General features: G+C 44.5%; 1 protein-coding gene across 22 annotated transcripts in view; it reads right to left on the bottom strand.

Annotated features, from left to right (window-relative positions):
• The window catches only part of Kalrn (kalirin RhoGEF kinase), a 597,009-nt gene that overhangs the window by 237,189 nt on the left and 337,254 nt on the right, over nucleotides 1–22,566 (bottom strand). For 16 of the 22 annotated variants that reach the window (XM_013114480.3, XM_040750870.1, XM_040750875.1 and 13 more), the window contains exons 16-21: nucleotides 21,204–21,323; nucleotides 14,768–14,986; nucleotides 12,260–12,409; nucleotides 9,356–9,470; nucleotides 5,975–6,090; nucleotides 5,375–5,497 (exon numbers count right to left, since the gene is read on the bottom strand). In XM_013114480.3, coding sequence (XP_012969934.1) covers nucleotides 5,375–5,497; nucleotides 5,975–6,090; nucleotides 9,356–9,470; nucleotides 12,260–12,409; nucleotides 14,768–14,986; nucleotides 21,204–21,323 — 843 coding nt within the window. The remainder of the gene's footprint in view (nucleotides 1–5,374; nucleotides 5,498–5,974; nucleotides 6,091–9,355; nucleotides 9,471–12,259; nucleotides 12,410–14,767; nucleotides 14,987–21,203; nucleotides 21,324–22,566) is intronic. The other 6 variants (XM_040750876.1, XM_013114482.3, XM_005071534.4 and 3 more) reach the window with 1 other exon arrangement.

Genomic DNA, 22,566 nt, shown 5'->3' with positions numbered 1-22,566 from the left:
GAAGCGCTGTCCTGGTTAGGGGAACTGGTAGATACTACCCTCCTGCTGTGTGTTCCAGAAAGTTCCAGCACAAGAGGAAGTACTCAGCTGCTAAGTCCAGGACTGAAACATGGAAAACGAAAGGAAGAGTCTAGTTACTGTCACCAAAAAACTGTCTAGTCCTGACAAGCAAGCTGGTAGCCATGTAGTGAAGCTTTGCAGGATGCCCAGATATCCCACTGAAGGTATGCATGGAAGCTGCTGGGCCATAGCAGAAGCCCTTGACCAGTGTGTGAGCCAGGAGCACCATCAGTACTCTGGGACCATCCTTGAGGAGCACCACAGGAGCAGAAGGGTGGCTTTCCTTATGGTGCGCAGAGGCTTGCTACTTGTAACTGGACCTTCCCCCTCAACTGAGCTCCTCTATATAGAACACATGAGAAACTTGTCATCGTCGCCTCCGTAAGAATTGGTATCAGCAGGGTGAAATTCCCAAACACACAGACGTCACTTCAATATTCAGCCACAGCAGCCCAGACAGTTGGACGATGAGATAGATCTTCACCACAGAAGGAGAAATATGAGGTTACAGAACAGCACAAGATTGATGTTCTGCTTGGCAAGTTTTGCCAAAGATCAAAGCTATTCCTCAGCTCTTGGACTCCATGTAATCCATTTTCTCCCTAACAAATGGAATTTACCCTGACAAATTAGTGTTCCAAACTTCTTACCAAGAATTTAAGCAAACAATTGATTCATTACAACAAAGCAAACAAAAGAAGGCAGCAGAGTCTATTTATTCCACCACTTTTGTCCCCTAGCCGTTCTAACTCACATGCCCCTTTCCAGGCTCTCCCACACCCCCTCCTCCCAAGAGAGAGATGTACGAGAGGGGAGCAGAGCTCTAGACCTGATGCATGGCCAGGGACACAACACAATCAGCCTCTCCCTTTTCAGCACGGCGGGCTGGCCAGGGGCTGAGAGTCCAGGGCTATAAGGTCTTTTGAATGGAAGAATGAATAGAAGAGAAGAGGCAGGTGTGAGGGTTAGAGGAATATCTCTCCACCACGAACCGCTAACAGTAACTCCACCAGGAACCGGCTAAGACGGAGAAACCTGGGATCCTGAAGACATGTGTATCATTTCTTTTAGGATTTTTATCTTTTCCCTGAGGTGTGTGTGGAAGATTTTTTTTTTGGTTTGTTATTTTCTTAAAAGACCATAATTTTTGTTCTGATATTCAAGAAACCCCCTTTATGTAAAGGTCTTAGAGGAAACTACACTCTGCTCCTGGCAAGGTGACCCCACTTCAGATGGTGTCTGCAGCCGGGTAGTGGCCATTTTGCAAGTGGAACCTGAATCTGAAGGGGCAGCAAAGCTGACTCGGACCAATAAGGAGAAACTGGTGACTAATGTTACTTTATGTCCTCAAGGAAGCAGGGGAACAGACAGTCAACAGTGTGGTCAAGCATGTGTTTCGTAAAATTGCTTATGTGTTGTATTCAGTGGGCCTGAACCTCTCTAAAAGCTGAGTGAATATCTTCCTCATCTGTCCATCTTCACTGTCTAGAAAAGAAAAAGCACACTGTAAGAGGTGAATGCAGGGGTGAGTGACTGAACGCTAAATCCAGAGGTGAGCAAAGCTGAGGTCAAACAGCCCAATGGACATCAACCATGGCCGTGGCCCACAGAATGCAATCTGAAACCATGTGACCTGTCACGTTCCCGGCTGCAGCTAATGACAGCAAAGGCAAAAACTTGTCTGCCAGGACAGCCCACCAGTAGGTGGCCAGTCACTTTTCAAGTGTCCTGGCTTTAAACGTCTATTTAAATGGACATCGATGGCATGATGACTCAGCTGAGGGCGTTTCTCTGGAGATTTGAACTACAGGGACAGGGATCAGGTGGTGGTTTCAGAGTCATGAAACCACAGAAGAAAGGCAGGGCAAGTAGAGAGTAGGAACACCCCAGGCAGAAACAGGAGAGCCACTTGAGCTGGGTGGGGGTGGTGTGTGTGTGTGTGTGTGTGTGTGTGTGTGTGTGTGTGTGTGTGTGTGTGCCAGCATGGGTAGCACAGTGGGACTCCTCCGTCACACTCCTCCAGACTGATGAAGACGCAGGGCACTAGAACCTGCCTACACTGCCGGGAAGCTGCTTCGGAATAGAAAGCACCTCCAAATGAAACAGAGGGGCGCTGTATGACCCAACCACTGCACTCCCATGTATACATATAAGAGAACTGAGAAGAATATGCTCACACAAAACTTGTATGCAGTGCTAATATAATGCTATTTAAAAACTATTATTCATGTGATAAACAGTAGTAAATATCCATCTGATAAGTGATAAAGCTATGTCTGTGCAATGAAATATTATTTAGTCATCAAAAGGGAAGAGGGATACTGAAAACTGGCTAGGGGAAAGAAGCTAGATGGAGGATTACACATTGAATGATTCTGTCTATAGGAAATGTACGGCAGGGCACATGCCTGAGGAGAGACAGGGATGGGGAGTTGCTCCTAATGTATAACTCCTGAGCTCCACTCAGATGTGGCAATGCTTATAAAACTTGTGAATGTACTAAATAAACAATGGGTCGTAAAAAGAAAAAAGTCTAAAAGCAATTTTGCTTTTAGGAGAAACAGAATTGTGTCTGATGCTGAGATGCTCAGCTTCCCTGTCATCAAGGGCTGGTTCCCTCTAAGTTTTAGACAATAAACAGTATCATTTGTATTTTTCCAGCTAGACTGCCTTTTAGGCATACCACAATGCACAATTGTGTGTCCTTACCCTTGCCAAATCCTTATCTCATTTTATTCTTATATTTGAAGGTTTTCATATAAAATTGCTTTTCTATATTCAGTGTTTCTTCTCCTTGATCTCTTTTTTTTGGAGCAGAGTATAATAACTCAGTATAACCTGTTGCACTATTCAATTGTGAGGGCCACCATACTTCTTCTCTGTCATTCAAGGTCAGTTTGCTTTTTATACCAAATTTTCATTTCACTGGTTATAAAGACTAAAAGCCAGAGCTGACTGGTTACAAGAGGTTTGCCTCTGGGGAGTTGGCTGAGGTGAGGCAGAGGCTTCAGGTACAGGTTCCTCAGCTGGGCTATTACCCAGTAGATGCTCTGACACTAATAACTCTGAGATTGAGACCATGCTGGCTAGGAACACAGTAACCACTAACAGACACAGCTCAGCTGGGAGGAAGATGGGAAATGAGGAGCCAAGCTAGAAAGCCATGCTAACATAGACTCCAGTGTAGTAGTTCTGAAATCTCTCCAAGATTCCTAATGTTCATATATGTGTGTGTGACCTCCCTTGAATGCATCAGCTGCATCAGGTAACCCGGGGAACATGAGGTGAATAAAGGGGGTTCTCGCCTTCAGGGATATTGCAGGAGACAGCCCTGCACAAAGACTCCTTGAGCTATCCAGGGTCACACTGGTGACATCACTGCACAAAGACTCCTGGGAAAATCATGGCCTGTGCCAGCAGCCTGAAGGTTACACAGATAGGGGCTCCAAGTGCAGCAGGGGAGATCCCTGTGGTATTCAGCAGGTCGGTAGGACCACAGAAGGGGTGGCACACAAGCTAGAGAGAAGGGACACTATTTTAGGTGGAGAACTTGTATGGAAACGGCAGGGAGACAAACGGAGCCCTTGGAGGGAAAGAAAGCAATCCACTCTGATGACGACGCCCACACTAGCATAAAGGAACCAGTGGTGATAGAGCTATGCGGTGGGAGGCCATGGAGCCTGAAGACACTGACGACCATCCAAGTTCCTGAGAGGAGGGATGCTGTGGCCAAAGATCGCCTTTAAAGTGGAGTAGGGTGGGTTAGAAGGAAGGAAAGGCCAGGATACCGCAATCCCATGAAGAAGCTCCTCCAGTTTAGGGCAGAAACGATGGGTAGAAGCGGACAAAGCTACAAAACCGATTTTAAAGGCTAAACTAACACTACTGAATTCTCTGCATTTCCGCTTGGGTTATAAACAGACTCCTTATCCTAAGAAGTTTGGCTACTGCTATAGTCTACCCATGCTGGCAGAGCTGAAGTCATTCATCTTGCTAATAGTCCACTAATGATGCAAAAAAGAGGTCAAATAGCTATAAACCGGCAACCTCAAAACCCACCTTCATTTGGATTTGAACTGGGTCCTGGTCATCCTCTACCTTCTTTGTGCCATTTCTCTAGCTGGTGTTGAAATGAACTTCAACAGCAGGCAAAAGGCCCCAGAGCGCCCAACAATGCAACGCTACCTGCCCAATATTGAGTTCACAGCAGAGTTGTAATGTGGATAGTTACTTTTGAATATTGGTGCAGGAAGGTTACATTTTGTTAAACTAAGCTAGAGGAACATGTGATACTGAAGGTGTCTCTGTGGAAGGTGGCATGAATTTGTTCTCCTTCTTGGCCCCCAAACGAACAGCTCTCACCCTGGAAAGATCATCTTCCTTGTATGGAAGGGATGCTACAAAAAGTAGGCAGACATGTAGAGTCTACAAAGAAAGGCCAGCAACACACCAGCTTCTTATTCAAAACAGCGGTCCTCCTGTCCAATGCTGGCTGTGAAAACTGGCAAAAATCATTTTTCTTCCCTTACAGCACTCTTGCTTCCCCTGTGTAAACGAGCTCTCGGAGGGGTGCACAGTTTGCTCCCCAGAGCTCTGACCTGATCACCAGCAGGTCTGAGGACAAAGGGAAATGGGTCTGAAAACTGGAAACTCACCTGCCTTATGAAGCTGTCCTTAGTGGCTTCCCAAGATACAGTACTGACTACAGTGACTGCTTTTGCTTCCCTCACATGAGGATGGCCAGAGCAGGGGTGCTGGGTGGACTGGGGGAGGTTTGGGGTACACCCTATTTGTTAGGCACCCTGAATTTCCATCAGTTCCTGAGTCACTGTTCTATCCCATAAGCCACACTTCCCAAGACATTCAAATTTCAAGAATATGTAGATATATGTAGAATTTAGGGGTGTCAAACCTGTGGCCCTCAGGTCACATGCATCCCCGGAGAGACATGAATGTAGCCCAACACATTTGCAGATGACAACATGTCCTGGTGCTAAAAGGCTGGCTACCCCTGGAAGATGTTTACAATGCATGCACAGTTTTATACGAGTATGCCATTTCTCCTTATCTGGTCTCAGAGAACAAAGGAGACCCCAGAATCTGGAGCATGATGATGGGGTGTCTTAGCAACCAACTTCCTGTTTGGAGATGTGATTTGGGGAGGACTTAGGTTCCAAAGGAGCAATTCCTTTCCTTGTGCCACTGGGGCTGCACATTTCTGTATACAGAGACTGCTCTTGTCCCCACCAGGTAAAGCTGCCCATGATGGGGAGTACTAGGTGGACTCGGGGGAGGGGCCTGGGATGCTTCCTACCTTGGCGGGCACCCTGAATTCCCCGTATTCTTTCAGCAGCTCCTGAGTCTCCTCTGTGGTCTCTCCAGTGGAGGTATGTGTTGAGAGGTAATATTCTCCTGTTTCTTGGATCCAGTCTAATGCCTGTAGGAGGAAACACCACCACCAGTCCCCCAGAAGGCAGCTGTCAGTAGGAAAACAAGCCACATTATGAGGAAGGCTTCTGGCTTGGGACCCAGGAAATGTGACAGAATGGTGGGTGTGTTGCTCTGAGGGAGTTATTTTTTAATTAATTTTTATGGAGGCTCTCCTTAGAGTTGGAACTGTCCACCACAAAGCAATAAATAAACTGGGGCCTATCATATGTCAGCTCAGGTGAGCATGTATTTATGTATAAACTGGACATTATCATAGGTCAGACCCAGTGAATACCTGTGCAGCCAGCCCATCATAACTCCTGGTGTCAAACTCAGTATTGAATGCCTAGAAAACCCAAATTACTGACAAGGGAAAACCGGCTCTCCCTGCGCTGTCATCACCTCTTGTCTTAACTGTGCCCACTATTTGGTCCTCTGTATATGACCCAGCAGTGAGGCAAAGCCAAGGGAATTCTGGGCATACCTGCTTGGCACTGCGCTCAAATACCACGTATTGCTGACACTGGTCTAACCGCCGCTTCTTCAAGGTCCAGAAGTGCAGGACACGATTCTCCCTCTGCAAGAGCTCACTCAAGATGGCTGTGGGAAGAGGAAGTGAGCAGCATCATGGGAAGGCTCTACACAAAGTCCCAAGTACGTTAGACCCACTACCAAGGGGACTTGTAAGTCCCCCTGTAGGACTAAAACAGCATCAGAAGAAAGGGGATAAATGCTGGAGATAGATACAACTTCCCAGGGGATCATGGTGAGGGCATGGTGAGGGCCTGTTTCTGAGGATCTGTCAATAGACCACACCAGACCCAGATTCCCTTTGCACTAGTCAGTCCTTATTGTAAGAGGTTTCAGAAAGTGAGCCCCAATGACAACAACTGACACAGTTGATCTGGAGGCTAGCAAGCATGGGTGGGCTCTGCTAGAACTCTTAGGCATTCCTTAGAAGCTTCTGGAGGAGAGGCAGAGGGAGGTAAGCAATAGTGAGAAGGCTGGGAAGACATACAGTCAGCCCACATAATGGGCCACAATCTCAGCCCTGCACAGGAGTCAAACACATGGCACTTTAAGAGCAGTGCTGCAGTTCCAAGCTGCTGAGCAGAGGGTGGGTGGAAAATGGGCTGCAATAGGGTCTACATGTTGTCTTAGGCCCAAACTCCACAGTTTTTGATCTGATCCTAAGGAAGACTGAAAGCTCTTCTTATGTTGTCCCTAATGGTATTGTGAGAATAGATGTAAGGCACTCAGTATGACAAGGGAGCCATAGGGAGAATCCATCTGTCTCTTTACCTCTCTTAACACTATCTGATGATCTGGATTGATTGATTTTTTTCCTTCTTTCTTTCCTTCCTTTATTCCTTTCCTTCTTTCTTTCTTTCTTTCTTTCTTTCTTTCTTTCTTTCTTTCTTTCTTTCTTTCTTTCTTTCTTTCTTTCTTTCTGTGGTTTTTTTTGAGACAGGGTTTCTTTGTATAGCTCCGGCTGTCCTGGAACTCATCAGTAGACCAGGCTGGCCTTGAACTCACAGAGACCCACCTCCCTCTGCCTTCCGAGTGCTGGGATTAAAGGCATACATCACCACCACCTGACCATAGATTGATTTCTTAAGTGTTTCAAATAGTATGATCTATGCTTGAAGCAAGCAAATTTATTTTGTTTTCTATCTGCTTTTTGTGTCCTGCAAACTGTTAAATGTTGGTAAAATACACAATGATGAGGACATAGATAATCAATGTTTAGTATTCATTATGTGTCAGGTGTATTTTTATAACACTTATGATGTGTGTATCTTTATGGTCTGTCCTTTGCAGATGAGGAAACTAAGGAAGACCTGCATGTTCAGGCTCACTTAGATAGGAAGGAGCAGAGCTTGGAGTTAGGTAGGATACTTTGACCAGAGACCGCATCCTTATCTACCCCTGGTCTCCCAGGTCCCTGGGAGATGTCAAATATACATTATTGTACTTTAACAAGATGGCACAACCCAAGCTGCAGAGTTTGTACTTATTAGCTTCTGTTGATTTCACTTATTCTTTAATTCCCCTCACTGCCCCTGTGCTTGGAGGTTTGACTGTAAGGATAGACTCTGTCTCTACCCTTTTAGGCTGAGAAGTTCCATAGGTCTCAGTGGCTCACTATGGATGCCTTAAGCATGGAATTTCAGCCCCTGCCCAGAGTGGTCAAGTATACTTTCCCACTCTCAGTCTGACCTCTGGCTCAACCAAGTGACTTGCTCTGGCCAAGAGGATGTTAACTGATATGACACAAATAGGAGCTTGAAATGTGTCTGTAGATGTGACCCACCCCTTGCCTCCCTGTTAGCACTATGGCTAGAACTCTTGGGTAGCCACTGTCCCTTGGACTCAGAGCTCAGAATGAATAGACAAGAACCTTAATGAACATCTGGAGTCTCCAGGACAGATGCATCATTGAGCTTTGCCATGGCAGCTGATGTCATGTTGATGGCTGCAGCATGCAACATGCAATAGGCAACCTGGACAAAAGATGCTCATGGTCAGCAACAGTTAAGTTTTTGGCTGTTACTTAGCAATCTGCTCCCATGTTAAAACCCTAGACTATGTGGCACTGGCTTTGGATCCAGCAGCAATGAAGGAGAAATAGGTGGTCTCACCTGCAGTGTGTGTTCCTAGCAGGCAGGGGTAGTGTTTGTGTCCTGTAGAGGGCTTTGCTCACTGCACCTCTAGGTAAGCAACATAGTCAATACAAATCATGGAAAGCTCCCAAAGAGTTTCAGATGTCACTACTTCCCCTCCCTGAGAGCTGCCACGGAGGAAGGTACATCCAGCCCCCTATTGGTGCCCTTCCCATACAGTGTAGGTGTGAGCATGGTCTCTCAGGGGGTTGGCCTCACCCAAGCAGCCACCTGCAGAAGTCAGAACATATGTTTTGAAATGTGCTAGAAGGAGAGGGTGATGTGGAGTCAGCCACCCACAGGGCCTCATTCAAAGGAAAACAATGGGTGGGGCAGGAACTCAGGTCCTCTTCTCGCTTTCTAGTGATTTGGATCATCCCACCTCTTGAGGGATCAGAGCAGGGAAGGGAACTCTACCTAAAGCAGACCACTGATCCCCATCCTGACCATGGTGTCCCTAAGCCTGGCTCACCCATCACTCCAAGTCACTTCAGGTCTTCTTCCCAGCCTTCCTCCCCAGGGCTGTGAATTTCTAACTGGACAAGAGAGGATGTGTAAGACTCGTTTCTTACGTGAAGGCTAATTTCTGTATGGTGAGAGTGATCACTGAGAGAATGAAACGGTGACTAAGACCAAATGTGATCAGATAATAAAAATTTGAAAGAGTATGTATTATTTTTCATATACTCACAGACTTTATAGAATTCAGAGACAATAAAGGTGACCTAGAGCAGTAGTTACATTAATCCTATCTACATATAGAATATGGGTTCTGACTGCAGATTTGAGAGAACCTGAAATCCCCTTTCTAATAGCTTTCAAGTGATATCAGTATTGCTCAACAGGACACCATGCTTTGAGTAGGAAATGTTTAGACAACCTTTCTACTAAGCAGTGTGAGCCAGGACTTGAAAATAAATTTTAAAAACTTGGGGAAATCTTTCTGCATGTTAAGAAACTGACTAAATCACCACTGGTTTCACACCATTCTATACCAGACTGTTTCTTCTTAAAGAAGATGCATAAGAGAACTTGAGATGACAAGTGGGGTGTGTACTCAGCCTGCTAAATGGTGCATGCATCTGTGTGTGCATGCATGCGTGCGTGCCTGCGTGCGTGCGTGTGCGTGTGCGTGTGTGTGTGTGTGTGTGTGTGTTCCATGCAACTAAAGCAACATGTGCTCTGGCAGGCCCCACACTCACCTTTTACTTGCTGTTCAGGTCCCCTGGTGTGGCTGGCAACACTGGGCATGCTGACATTGTTCCTGTGGATGTACTTGAGAAACACCTCAGCATTCCGCCGAGCCAGAGTACAGGCCTAAGAGAGACAAAGGTGTGAAGCCCTGTCTCCAGTCGGCATGTGGAGTGCAAGACATGAGAAGTGTCTTTTTAAAGGCTTAAGGACTTGATGGTGATAAGGTTGCTGGAGGGATCCAGAGAGAGAAGAGCTCTGGAGGTCACTTCTGGTTCATGGAGACACTAATTCCAATTTATAAGGCGCATGCTCTGAGTTTTCTTTTAATCAAGTGTCTCTTTTTCTGTTTCAGACAGAAATCAGAAGACAGCCAGCCCTTCACTATCTATATGCTGACTGGTCACTGCTAATGTTCACACCCAGGCTGGTTTTCTTCTTCTACAAGATTATCTCTTACATGACCACTGATGGAAGCCCAGGGAGTAGAAATCCACCCACTTTAGCATAGTACAATTAGCACACACACTTGATAACAAAATTCTAAATCTAAATGTAAATTGCCAACAATTTTCAAATTTATTTGATGGCCAATTACATTCCCCTTCCCTAAATAACACTAACAAGTACTCTCTCATTGGGAAATATTAATCTCTGTGAAAGAGTAGGAGCCATTGAAGGCTGCCACCAGCAGTGGCTGGCAGAGGAGACAGGCTACCTTCTCCCAGTGAGTTGGACTGAGGGCTGAGAAGAGCAGCAGGAAGGAAGTACTTCAGATGCAGAATCCAGACCTTCTGACAGAGTATTTCTACTGTCCCTTAAGCCCACAAATTTATAAATTTTTCCAAAAAGCAGTCTTCCCTATAGCTGTCAAACTAGTACATACTTGCTTACGAATTTTAAATTAATAAATTATCTGCAGTGATAATAAGTTATAACTGTGAAAATCTATTTTAAAATCTTTGTATACTTAGCTTTTGATCATACAAATTATATAAGCACAATGATTGTTATGTAATAAGTATAAATATAACTTTTAAGTTGATGGGAACTCAAAGGCTCATGAGTTGGAAGCTATTAGTAGAGGTCCAAAGCTAAGGACTTCTAGAAGAGTCAACAAATGAGGATAAACAGAAAGCCGAGTACTGTCTGTTGGGCAGCGATTTCCCACAGTGATAAGGAGGTTTTCTTCACACCTTTAGGGATATATGAGAAACATCAGTCCAGATGGTTTTATTTCTTTTTTAAAAGAATCACTTAATTTTATGAAGAAATAACCTTTACCTTTCTCTCTCTGTGTGTATGTGTGCTGTGCACATGTATGTGGTCTATTGTGTAGGTGTGTGTGGATGTTCATGCCCATACGTGCATGTGACAGGCTAGAGGAGGAGGCTGGGCAGCCTGTTTCATCACTGTCAACCTTGTTCTCCTGAGAAATTGTAATTTACGGAACCAGAGCTAGGCTGGCAGCCGGCAAGGCCCAGTGGCACGCAGTTCTCTGTCCTCCATAGCTCTGGGGATATGAGCGTGTGAGGCCGTGGCTGGCTCTCGATATGCATGCCGGGAATCTAAGCCCAGCCACCCTTCTCCACTAAGCATTTCCCAGTCCCAAGAAATGCTGGGAATATAATTTTACTTAATGTACATTTGTGTTTTGCCTGCACATATGTCTGTGTGAGGGTATCAGATCCCCCAGTTATGAGCTGCCGTGTGTGTGTGTGTGTGTGTGTGTGTGTGTGGTGTGTGTGTGTGTGTGTGTGTGTGTGTGTGTGTGTGTGTGTGTGCGCGCGCGCGCGTGCTGGGAATTGAACCCAGGTCCTGTGGAAGAGCAACCAGTGCTCTTAACTGCTGAGCCATCTCTCTAGCTCCCCAACTTTACTTAAAATTCTTCACATGATCCTTCAATTTGCTTTAAACTCTGTTTTGTAGTAGAGAACACTTTTGGATTATTTTAATCTCTGTATGGGAACATTCACTTATCTGTATTAATAAAAGCTGCTTATTCAGGGCTCTGACCAATACCTGATCAGATACCAGACACAAGGAAGGAGGAGGGGGCGGGGGCGAGGAGGGTGTCTTAAAACGGAACAAAAAGGTTTAGTGGTCAAGAGTTCTAATACAAAAGGCAGCTAGTTAGAGAAGTATGGTGGCATGGCAGGGTATACACATTCTCTTTCATCTTTTGAGAACTCCCAGAGGAAGAACATGAAAGTGTGAGGTTTGGGGGGGGGAGAAGCCCACTGAGAGAAGCTGCTGGGGGACATTCAGAAGGAGTTCCTTCTCTGCTAAAAGCCCAAATGCAACAGGGCTGGCTCCCCTCCCTTAGACACTAGGGCTGTATCAGAAACCCCCAGGAAATGTGTTTCTGCTTTCACACAAAATAAACATTGTGATATTTATTGTTACTTGGAAATTGCTAGAATGAGAAATAGTATCTAAATTTATTGATTCAAAGATTAATTTTAATAACTGTATGAAATAGGCTTATGCTCTTCAGTCAAAAGATCATTTTAGGGTTAGGGTTATTTATTGCTCAATGGTAGAGTGCTTGTCTAATAGGTGTGAGGTCCTGTGTATAATCCCTAGCACCACAAAAGAAAAAAATTATAAATTGAATGTAAGTGAGTAGAAGCATGTGACCATAACCATGTGATACTGGAATACCCTAACACTGTAGTGGCAATTATAATGACCTTACAATACCAAAAGTGTCAAGAAGGAAGTGAGTATTTAGAGTGTAATCTTAGGACTTTAGGAATTAACAGGGAGATAGGACTTCAGCCCCTTCCCTCTTTACATAAGGGGCAGGAAAAACCAGAGGCACGGAGGGCCAGGTGAAGCAGCAGGTTGGTGCTGGCTGGTGAGAGGAGAGAGCCATGCTGGGCTCTGAGACACGTGTGGCAGTGTGCTCTGACCTTTAGGAAGGCTTCCTTCTGTTCTAGGTGCTTGCTGAGGAGCGGGATGACATGGTCCATCTCTGCCGCCGGCCCCAGCTTGTCTCGCCCACCACACCAGTCCTCGTCTCTCCGGTACTCCTGCTCTAGGCTCTCCAGAACACTGCACACCTAGTGAGTCACAGGACAAAAGGCTCAGTGAGCGAACTGCTCAGCACGCGTTCTCTGCAGACTTCTGCCACAGAACTCTACACATGTGGAGTTCAGCCAGCAGAGTCAGAGTGGACACTCTGAAGAGAGGTTTTTGAGAACATTGTGACTGGAACTTGGACTGTAACTGGAGATGGAGATTGTGGAATCATCCTTTACAGATGATGGCTGAGCTACAAAGGCCTATAATTTCACTCAGGAATATGATGAAGGGTAAGAAATGAAGAAACTGGTTGGATACTTAGGGTGCTTGAACATGATAATCATATTTATACACCCATGATATATCACATACATATATATGTATGTGTGTCAAATCTCTTTCTCTCACACACATATATGTATGTATGCATATATTATATCGTATTGTATTGCTGTAACCTCATGACAATTGTGAATTATGTAGACCAGGCTTAGAGATGATACTTGATGACTTGCTTTAGCATCTGTCCTTGTCTGTCCGTCAGGAGCCTCAAGCAGTGGTAAAGGGGAAAGTTGCCTCTCTTGTGTGATTTATGGGCCATAAACAAAAGCCATCTTTCTACTCCCCTAGGAAAAGATGCTCAAAGTCCTACCATAACGTACTGACATCTTTAGGACATCTATTATAAAATCACATTTCTTTTTGAGGGAGAATACATTTGAGTTAAACTCAAAGGCGCACGTGCGCGCATGCACACACACACACACACACACAAAATTCAGAGAGGCCATGCTGAGTGACCTTATAAATGACCTCAGTGATGGGGATGTACTCCTGTATATATGTTTCTCTTATTGGTTGATGAATAAACACTGATTGGCCAGTAACCAGGCAGGAGGAAAGTGGGGCTACCAGACAAGGAGAATTCTGGGGAAAGGATGCAGGAGGAACCATCAGAGGGATGCCATGTAATTGTTGGGAAGATGGGATGCTGGCATCCTCTGGTAAGACCATGTAGAAATGCATAGATTAATAGTTATGGGTTAATAATTAAGAGAGAGCTAGACAGTAAGAAGTCTGTGCCATTGACCAAACAGTTTACAAATAATATGTCTGTGTGTGTTTATTTGGGGCAAAGCAGTTGTGGGACCAGGCGGGAGAGAAACTCTGTTTACACCTCAGAAGAGGTCAGAGCATTCAAAGAGAGTTCACAGGGAGAGTTAGGTTGAGTGTTGTGGTGGGAGTTTCATGGCAGCCTGGTGTCATTGTAGGAAGGGTACAGAAAATAAGAACTCAGCAGACACTTGCCTAGAATGCAGAAGTAGATACCACCAGTGTATTAAAAACAAACAAGCAAACAGAAAGCAGAAACCTGAACTCCTATACTCTCTCTCCATCAACGGTATTGATTACTTTTTGGACACAGAAGCAGGGGAGAACACCTGCAACCATCCAGGCTTCCTCAGAAGAAGACACTCCTCTTGGGAAAGAATATGTTTGTTTTTGAGACAGTGTCTCAGGAAGCCCAGACTAGTCTTGAACTTAGTGTGTAGCTAAGAGAGTCCTTGACATTCTGATCCAGGGCTTCCTAGGCAAGCACTCTACTGAGTCCAAGGATGTGGCTTTTTGGATAGAATGTTCACTGAGTTATGAACTCAGCTGAATGACACCTCAGGCAGAGCCCACTCCTCACAGCCACACATGCTTGCTGTGTCATAAGAAGTCTGTCCCCGATCTTGAGGTAACTGCCTAGCCCCTTCTTTGCTACTTTGTTTAATGTAAGACACAAAGCATGCAGGCAAGCTTATGTCTTGAGACAAAATAGGTAACAGCATGCAGGAATGTTAAGACTAAGACACTTGAGATATGTTCCATAATAGGTCTGAATCAAAGACTCGAAGAGATCTTGTACGGTAGATTCTGGGTTATTTTGTCGGTGGATGTGTTTTAAGTAGCTTCTGATCAAGGAGGATAAAAGACATAAACAAGCTGGATGCAAGGGGCAGTTTAGAGTCTAGATATACCAAATTCAGTGAAATCCACTGGATCTTAGATATTTAAACAGAAAACAAATGCCGACAGGTATCACCAAGTGTGGGGTAGCTTGCCACACAGTGTTATTATGACAGTGGCTAGCACTCATCACACCCAATTTCTACTTCAACACCTCCACCTTGATCTGATGAGTTTGAGAAACTTACGAAAAAAAAATCACATGGTTCCTTGCTGTAAAGGGGAAAAAAAGATACAAAAGGCAGTGGTAGCGTTCCCACAAGCCATTGTTTTGCTCTCAAAGGCTGGTGCTGACAAGCCTGGCTTTTTGATGCTGCACCACGATGTGAGGTAGAAACAGCCTCTTCCATCTTCAGCTCACACCTCACAGACTTCCCTCTCACCTGCTCAGAGGTCTTGTAAAAGGCCACAGAGGCGTTGACTAGTTTCAGCCGGTCTTCCATCTTTAGCATGAGCTGCTGCCAGTGGAGGGCCACCTTCTCGGCACATTCCCGGATGGCGTCGGCATCATAGTGTCCAGCCTGGAGCAGTGCTTCTGCTTTCTGTTGTACCTGCAGGGCGCTCTGGTGCGTCTTCTGCAAGGAAGTGGCGTGAAAGAGGGACTGGGCGCGAGGGGAGGAGAGAGAGGTCCGTGGGAGCGGCCCAGGTGTGATATGGGAGGGGGTGGAGTGAGGTGTGATTGGAAAGATGCAGAAAAGTTAAAGAGCTTTAAATGACTGATCTACTTGTCGTGATGATTAATATACATTATTGTCTTTTAAAGCACATTTAAAAAAGGAAATCATACATTTTCATTCGTCTCTAGGGGCCCTAACTCCTGACCCCATTCTTAACTTTCTACTTTCCTTACCCTAGATTTTAAGGACATTTCAATTTACATAGGACAGAAACAGAAGTTGTGCAGAAACCTGACCATTACTTCAATCTCCTTTTCAAATCTAATCATAAAATTGTTCATCACTGAACTTCCAATGATTACCGATGCAACATTTTACAAATTAAGGAAGCACACCCCTCCCCCACAACACATGTCACGCAAATCTCAGCTGGCAATGCACAATCTTAGACATCGATATTCAATTGCAAATGATTCTGATAGAATGGGTAAACTTGGCTGGCAGAACAACAGACCTGAAGAGTGACCTCCTTCACTGACCTCTCACACCTGACCCCTACCCCACGGCTACTCCACCAAAGATGCCCAGAAGCACTGAAGAATGAGCTCAAAGCAGGGTCCTTTTGCTATCTACAAGGTTTTATGGCTTCTGATTCTGGTTAACTGTGTTCTGTTCCTTAAATGCAAGAGCATGGGGGAACTGGCTGGAGAACTAGGTGGCAGAAAACAGACAAACAACCCACCCCCAAAGGCTCAAGGTTTATAAGACAAAACACAGACTTGATTCCTGTGCTGGCTAGGTTGTTGTCAACTTGACACAGTCTGAAGTCATGTGAGAGGAGGGAGCCTCAATTGAGAAAATGCCTCCATAAGATCAGGTTATAGGCAAGCTTGTAGGGCGTTTTCTTAATTAGTGATTGATACTGGAGGGCCCAGCCCACTGTGTAAAGTGCCATCCCTGGGTTGGTGCCTGGGTTCTATAAGAAAGCAGGCTGAGCAAGCCACCATGAGCAGGCCAGTAAGCAGCACCCCACCATGGCCTCTGTGTCAGCTCCTGCCTCCAGGTTCCTGCCCTGCTTGAGTTCCTGTCCTGTCTGCCTTAGATGATGAACAGTGATGAGGAAGCTTAAGCCTTTGCCTTTCTTCTCCAAGTTTCTTTGGTCATGGTGTTCTGTCACAGCAATAGTAACTCTGACAAGGACAGTCCTGTGAGAATGTCAGAGTGCCACTGACTTGGGAAATTCATTGCAACCTCAGCTGCAGGCATTAGCCATCCAGCTAACAGTGTTGACTCAGCTTGTGGTGGACAAGGTTCGCTAGAAACACAAAAACACTCCAGAATTCCTCTCTTCTCTGCTTGGACAGCAGGGCGGAGATCATTCTTAATAGCCGACTTATTCAGCTGCCTTTGGGTCTGAGAGTAACCTCCCTCTTCTCCCTGGCCCTCACCACATCTGCCTTTCCCCCTCATCAGACTATCCCGTACATTCCTACTTACTTTGCCTGGTTTATATAGCTCCCACGTGCCCCCCCCCAAACCTGCAGCACTTCCATCCTGCATCTCCACCAGCATCCCAGGCCCTTGTGCCTTTGCCTTCCTCCTGAGAGCCATGGTCCTGACGACTGTGCCAGTGCTGGGCTCCTCACTGCTAAACAAAGCTGAAGAAAGTAGACTAAAGGGTGAAGCAGTCCCTACAAGTCCCTGATTTGTCTTTTTTTACTGGCACTGTTTTGTTTCCTAAATGTAGAGGTGCCAACGTCATCCTTGGCTGACTGTTCACATCGTCAAAACCCTTATCTACTCCCATGGGCTTCAGTTCCTCTCTGAAGGAGATTCCCAGTGAGTCTCCTCTTACTGTCAGAACCTCCTCTGGAATTGTCTTCTCATGCAAGGGAGGCCACCTCTCAACCTTCTGAGGTGGTAGTCGCCATCTGATGCAGGGTAGATGCCAAACCCCCGAGAGAAGCCAAACCCATATCTTTAAAATAGTTCTCAAAAGCCACTTATGTTGGTGGCCTCCTCCTATTCATTTTCCTTACCACCTAGAATTACAATCTTGACCTCATCCCTGTCTATTGCTCCCTGCTCCTCCAACCCAGCCCAGCTCTTACAGCTCCATATAGGCACTTTTATGGAGGAGAGGTGGTTAATTTTCTTGCTTCTAGTTCTAAACCTGTAGACTAATCCCTCACATTTCATTTTTCTTTTCCTTTTCATGTGTGGCGCTAGGATTTATTTTGGGGTCCTGAACATGCCAAGCCCGCATTCCACCACTAAGCCACGCCCCCAGGTCATCGTGGACATTTTAGGCAGTTTCATTTAATCTGATGGAATAGGAAGTGCTTGTATTGTAGTGACTTATTCCTTTTTGTCCCTAAACCTTTCATCTCAGTTCAAAGGTCATCAGTGGCTACCCCATCACTTCAAAACTAAGTCCAAACTGGCTGTCCCAACAGCTCCATGACACGATCTGTAACTGCTTCACAATACTGCACACTCCCCCCAAACCCTCTGAAAGCAAGTCACAAATTTTCCTGCCTTGCTCTCCCTTCTCCCTGTTCTTGATAAATGCCCCCCAAGCCCCCTGCAAGCCCACCTGTCCTTTGAAACTCATCTCAAATTTCCCCTTCTTCAATGAGCCTTTCCAGGTGGCTTGAAACTCTGGGAACACCCCTTTTCTCTGAAGTCCTTTGTCACTTAGCTAACTCTTGGAGAGTTCCAGTTGCTGAAGGTAAAACTGTCACTGTGTGTGTGTGGGGGGGTTGGGGGTCAGTCAAATGACTGCCACTTCTCCAAGGCTGTGTGTGCTCTGTGTTAGGCCCTGTGATTATGCATTGACCTTCTGGTTCACATGACTCTTCTGTAGGTGATTTTATTTCCATCTCAGAGATTAAGACACACAGGCTAAAAGACTTGCCTCAAAACCTACAAAACAAGTGATAAAACCAGACTCCGGGTTGACCTATTCCCAAACTTATATTCTTTTACAGCACGTTACTTTTTCTCTAGGATTAGAATAGAGTCCACAGCATTTCTCATCTGGAGGAAGGTTCTTCAGATGAGTGTCAGTGATTACGACAATTATCTCTTCTGCCCTTAACGTGTAAAACCAGTATATAACTGTCATCATAAACTTGTTTTAATGCCTTTTCCTCAGAGAATTCGGAGCAATCTTGACTTTTCTATAATTTGTGTCATGTAATAAACTCTGTCCCTTATTCTGAAACCCATTATTCTGCAACAGTTCTGAGTCTGCCTTCCTTTTTAATTTCCTAAATGATAAATTCTTATCCATGAGCCATAATCTTTGCTTTGCTAAGCTCAAGCCATTATTTTGCATTTACTTTTACTTCTTATCATCTAATCCTATTGAGTGTTACAATTTTAAGATGTGGATTATCAAGGACATTAATATTTAGTAGGTGTAAGTGCAAGAAAATTGAACCAAATCAATTGAATGTATTATCCAGTTTAACTACTTTTCTGGTATAATATTTATGCTTAAATGCACAGGAGGAGTTCAAATAAAGATTTTAAAATTGAGCTTCTCTCTATGAAGGTCATAATTCTTGAAGACACATCAGGGTATTCAAGGTACCTACAAATAAGAATCCAGTTTGCTAATAAACTACACTGCTTTGAGACACTGTTTGGTTCGCTATTTGGAATGTTTTAGGGACAAACCCTGACCTTTCCAGGAAACCCCCAGAACTAGGCTTAGCATTATTCTGGCTTGGTCAGGACCATTCCAGTGTATGACTGCTTTTCTAGCTTAATTATCATTAACAACCCTCTCTTTCACCTTTCCTTTTGTTGAATTTGAGATAGGGTCTCTCTTTGTAACCCAGGCTGGGTTTGTAATCCTCCTGTCTCTGCCTCCAGGAGTGCTGGGTTAGAGGAATGGCTACCACACTTGCCACCCCCTTCACTCTTAAAAATGTCTCAGTTTACAGAACAAATTGTATCACCATCTCATCAATAATATTTTATTTTCCTTATGGAGCCACTGAACTTTCTTTTTTAGGTTCTCCTGCCTCATCCCCCCTAGCAACCAGCACAAAGGCCTACGGTAACACTGGCACATGGAGAAAGCCATGCTAGGCTGCTGTTATCCTCTCTTTTAAATGGCCTGCACCTGGCCAGTGCAGTAGTACATGCCTATAGCCCCATTACTCGGGAGGCTGAACATTAGAATAAACATGAGTTTGTGTCCTGCTTGTGCTACATAGTGAGTTCAAGGTCAGCATGGCCTACATAGAGAGATTTTGTCTCAAAAAAAACATTGCTTACATCCTCTCTGGCATATTTTTCTCCTGATGCAGAGCCCAGTCTAAATTTAGTTTACGGAGGACCACAGGCTGCCTGGAGAAGGGGCATGTGGATAATTCTGGTTGTGTTCCTTGTTTATCTAGCTATACCACAACCTGATGACCACCCATTACCAAGATGTTCTAATAATTCGGTCTACTCTGCTATCTTTTGAGATCACAGACACCAACCCTAGAGTGATCAATAATTTCCCAGCACCAATTATTTACTGAAGTAATATCCCCCACAAAGCCCCAGGAGTGGTTAGGAAGATAGCCAAGAGTTATCCCTGTCAAAATCCCCCACAGCTTCATGGTATACTCCTAGTCTGTTGCCTAACCCTCACTGCTGCCTAAGCCTATAGACCAGTGACTCTCAACCTTCCTAATGCTGTGACCCTTTAACACGGTTCCTCATGTTGTGGTGACCTCCAACTATAAAATTATTTTGGCTGTTACTTCATAATTGTTATTTTGCTACTGCTATGAATTGCGATGTAGATATTTGATATATGTGACCCCTATGAAAAGGTGTTTTGACCCCCAAAGGGGTCTCAACCCAAAGTTTGAGGACCGCTGCTATAGACACTTGGCCACCCACTAGGTACCTGATTATAACCCTTATCTAGGTCTCTCCCAAGGGGCTCCACCACCATGGATGTGGCAGTTCCAGTAAACTGTAACAGATATAAAACTCCTTGTCTCTGGGCAACTCTTCTACAGAGAGTGATTTGTTTATACTTTTATGTGCAACATACTATTTGCTTTTCAGTCTCAAATCTTGGACAACACTTATAGACTAGCAATAGGTCCTAAGAAGATATCAAGCATCTTATGGAAACATGTCATTCATCTTAACACCATGTTTATAGGCATGAAAGATGGCTTCTGGAAAATCAAATGGCTGAATTCAATTAATATTAGTTTATAAAGGGCTAATAATCAGTTGGATTGCTACATTAAAAGATAGTTATGAGCACAGATAATTAAAATTCATTATTTTTCTGCCATTGTGATGTAAAAAGTTTTGCTAGTGGTAATTTAAAAAGAAAATAGCCCGTTTGTAGTTCCGACACTCAGAAGCAGACAAAGTTCTATAGTGAACCACATGTAACCAGTATCTGAGATTTTTATTCTTTGTCTCTTTCCCCACTGGCGCTAAACTTATTTTGTCTTTAATATAGTTCCATGCCCCATTTCTATTCTTTCTCAGACACCATTGAGAAGCAATCTGCTGAAGACTCTTTGGGAGGAGAGGGCCCTAGTAGAAAGATAATTGGAGGTATTATATAAAGCAAGGCAACATCACTTTATCCTCAGTGGAATTTTCTTTTAAAATAAGCTTTTAAAAAGTCCCGATTGGTAAATTTCTAGTTGCAGTTTATTCTTCAAATATGGCTTCTGCCAGCATTACTGAACAGCTGCTTTCACCATGCAAACTATATAGAACAGTCTGTTGCAACCCTGTGGTCCCTGTTAAAAGCCAAACTCTAACTTAGAATCCAAGTGTTTAAAAGAACTAATTCACTTTACTATTGACTTGCACACCTCTTTATTCTCATTTCTCAATGTCTCTGTCACCTTTTAGTTTGTATTTTTCACCTGGTACACAGTTTGTAATAGGTTAAAAATCTCACTAGACCAGGGCCTTAAGGCACCATGCACAGCAAAGATTCTCGTTTCAAGTATGAATTGATGACTCCTGATACCTTGGGGTAGAGGGAAACCTGCACTTCACACACGTGAGTATGTGAAGGCAGTGCCTGCACCACACCACCAGAAAGAGCAAGAGCTCCACCACCTGAGGGAATGCTGGCATCTCAGACAGCCATCCTATCTGAGGCCCGGAGTCAACAAAGGGAACAGAAGACAATAGATCCAGATTTGGGTGTTACCTCGATGGCAAGTTGGAACTGTTCGTGCTCCCGCTGCAGCTGCTCTGCCTCCGACAAAGAGCTGGCGTTGACCAGGCTGGCATTGAGCATTGACTCTCCATTGCGGATCCATCCCAGAACCTAGGGAGTTGGGGCAAGCACACAGGTGAACGGCCCCCCGTAGTTTCTCCGGAGCTGTTGCCTTCCCTACAGGTGCTTCAGTCAAGGGGCTATCTTGAGCTCTCTGCTGGAGAGAGGACAGCAAGGATCCTGGCCAGTTATCAGCCCGCCTTCCCAGTCTCTGGTGTCATAGGCATATACTTTATGTAGCAGCTTCATTCTCAGCCCCACATCTCTCTTCCTCCCTCTATCGCCCTGCTGTCCCAATGTCCCCACCAAATTAATTAACATCGCTTCATCTGGCTGTATTTCATGCATGCCTAAAGTTCTAGACCAGAGAATGGCATCAATAAATTCCAATTGTTAGTAGTTTTTTCTTTCTGCCTTTATTTATTTACTGAAAATTTCATGTAATACATTTTGAGCATATTCTTTCCCTTTCCCCAACTCTTTTTTTCCTGTTTTTAAAGGGCCCAGCTCAAACAACAATTTCTTGAATTTGTCCACACCTCACCCTTCTTGTTAGAAGCAATCTTTCCTTCCTCTGGTATGATGGTTCCACTTTGTATCACTTTAACGTGACTTACCACAGAATGACTTTGATTATTTCAACCTACATTTACCTCCCGCTTAAAAATGTGAATCCCCAAAGTCTAGAACAGTCTTCTACTCAAATCTGAATCTCTCATAGTTCATCTAATAGCTGCTGCATAGCAATGTTTTGAAAGTAATGAAGGTTACCCAGGTCATATGCGAGCAGCAGGTCCTACTGCTGCAACCTTACATAACAAGAGTATACAAGCTTGAGGAAGCAAGCAAAATACACAGAACAGATCATTTTCAGAAGGGAAAGTAAAGTATAACCAACTTAAATTACCCAATGGAACAAGAGTGAATACTGACTAGAGAGTCCAAGGAAATAGAGATGTTGCAATTCTCAGGCTAATCAATCCAAAGGGAAGACCTAGGCTCTAGACCTACCTGGTGTGTGGCCACTAAAACACTGCCCAGCATCTTCTTTTCTAGGGAGCCTGAAACTCTTGCTTAGGGAGGAAAAAAAATTCTGAAATTTCAAAATCAGTGAATAGCATCCGTATGTCACTCCTTGTAAAGAAGAAGACACTACAATCTATTCCAGATTTGTTCTTACTCTTTATAATTCCCTTCACTTTCTTGTGTTAAACAACCAGAAAATACTAAGACTAGTCTCCTGCCCCAGAACTCTCATAGGCATCATTCCCAAAGTAGAAATTGAGTGATGCTT

Source organism: Mesocricetus auratus, unplaced genomic scaffold, assembly GCF_017639785.1.
Source record: "Mesocricetus auratus isolate SY011 unplaced genomic scaffold, BCM_Maur_2.0 Super-Scaffold_100008, whole genome shotgun sequence".
Classification (NCBI taxonomy): domain Eukaryota; kingdom Metazoa; phylum Chordata; class Mammalia; order Rodentia; family Cricetidae; genus Mesocricetus; species Mesocricetus auratus.
This window is presented reverse-complemented; position numbering and strand designations above follow the sequence as displayed.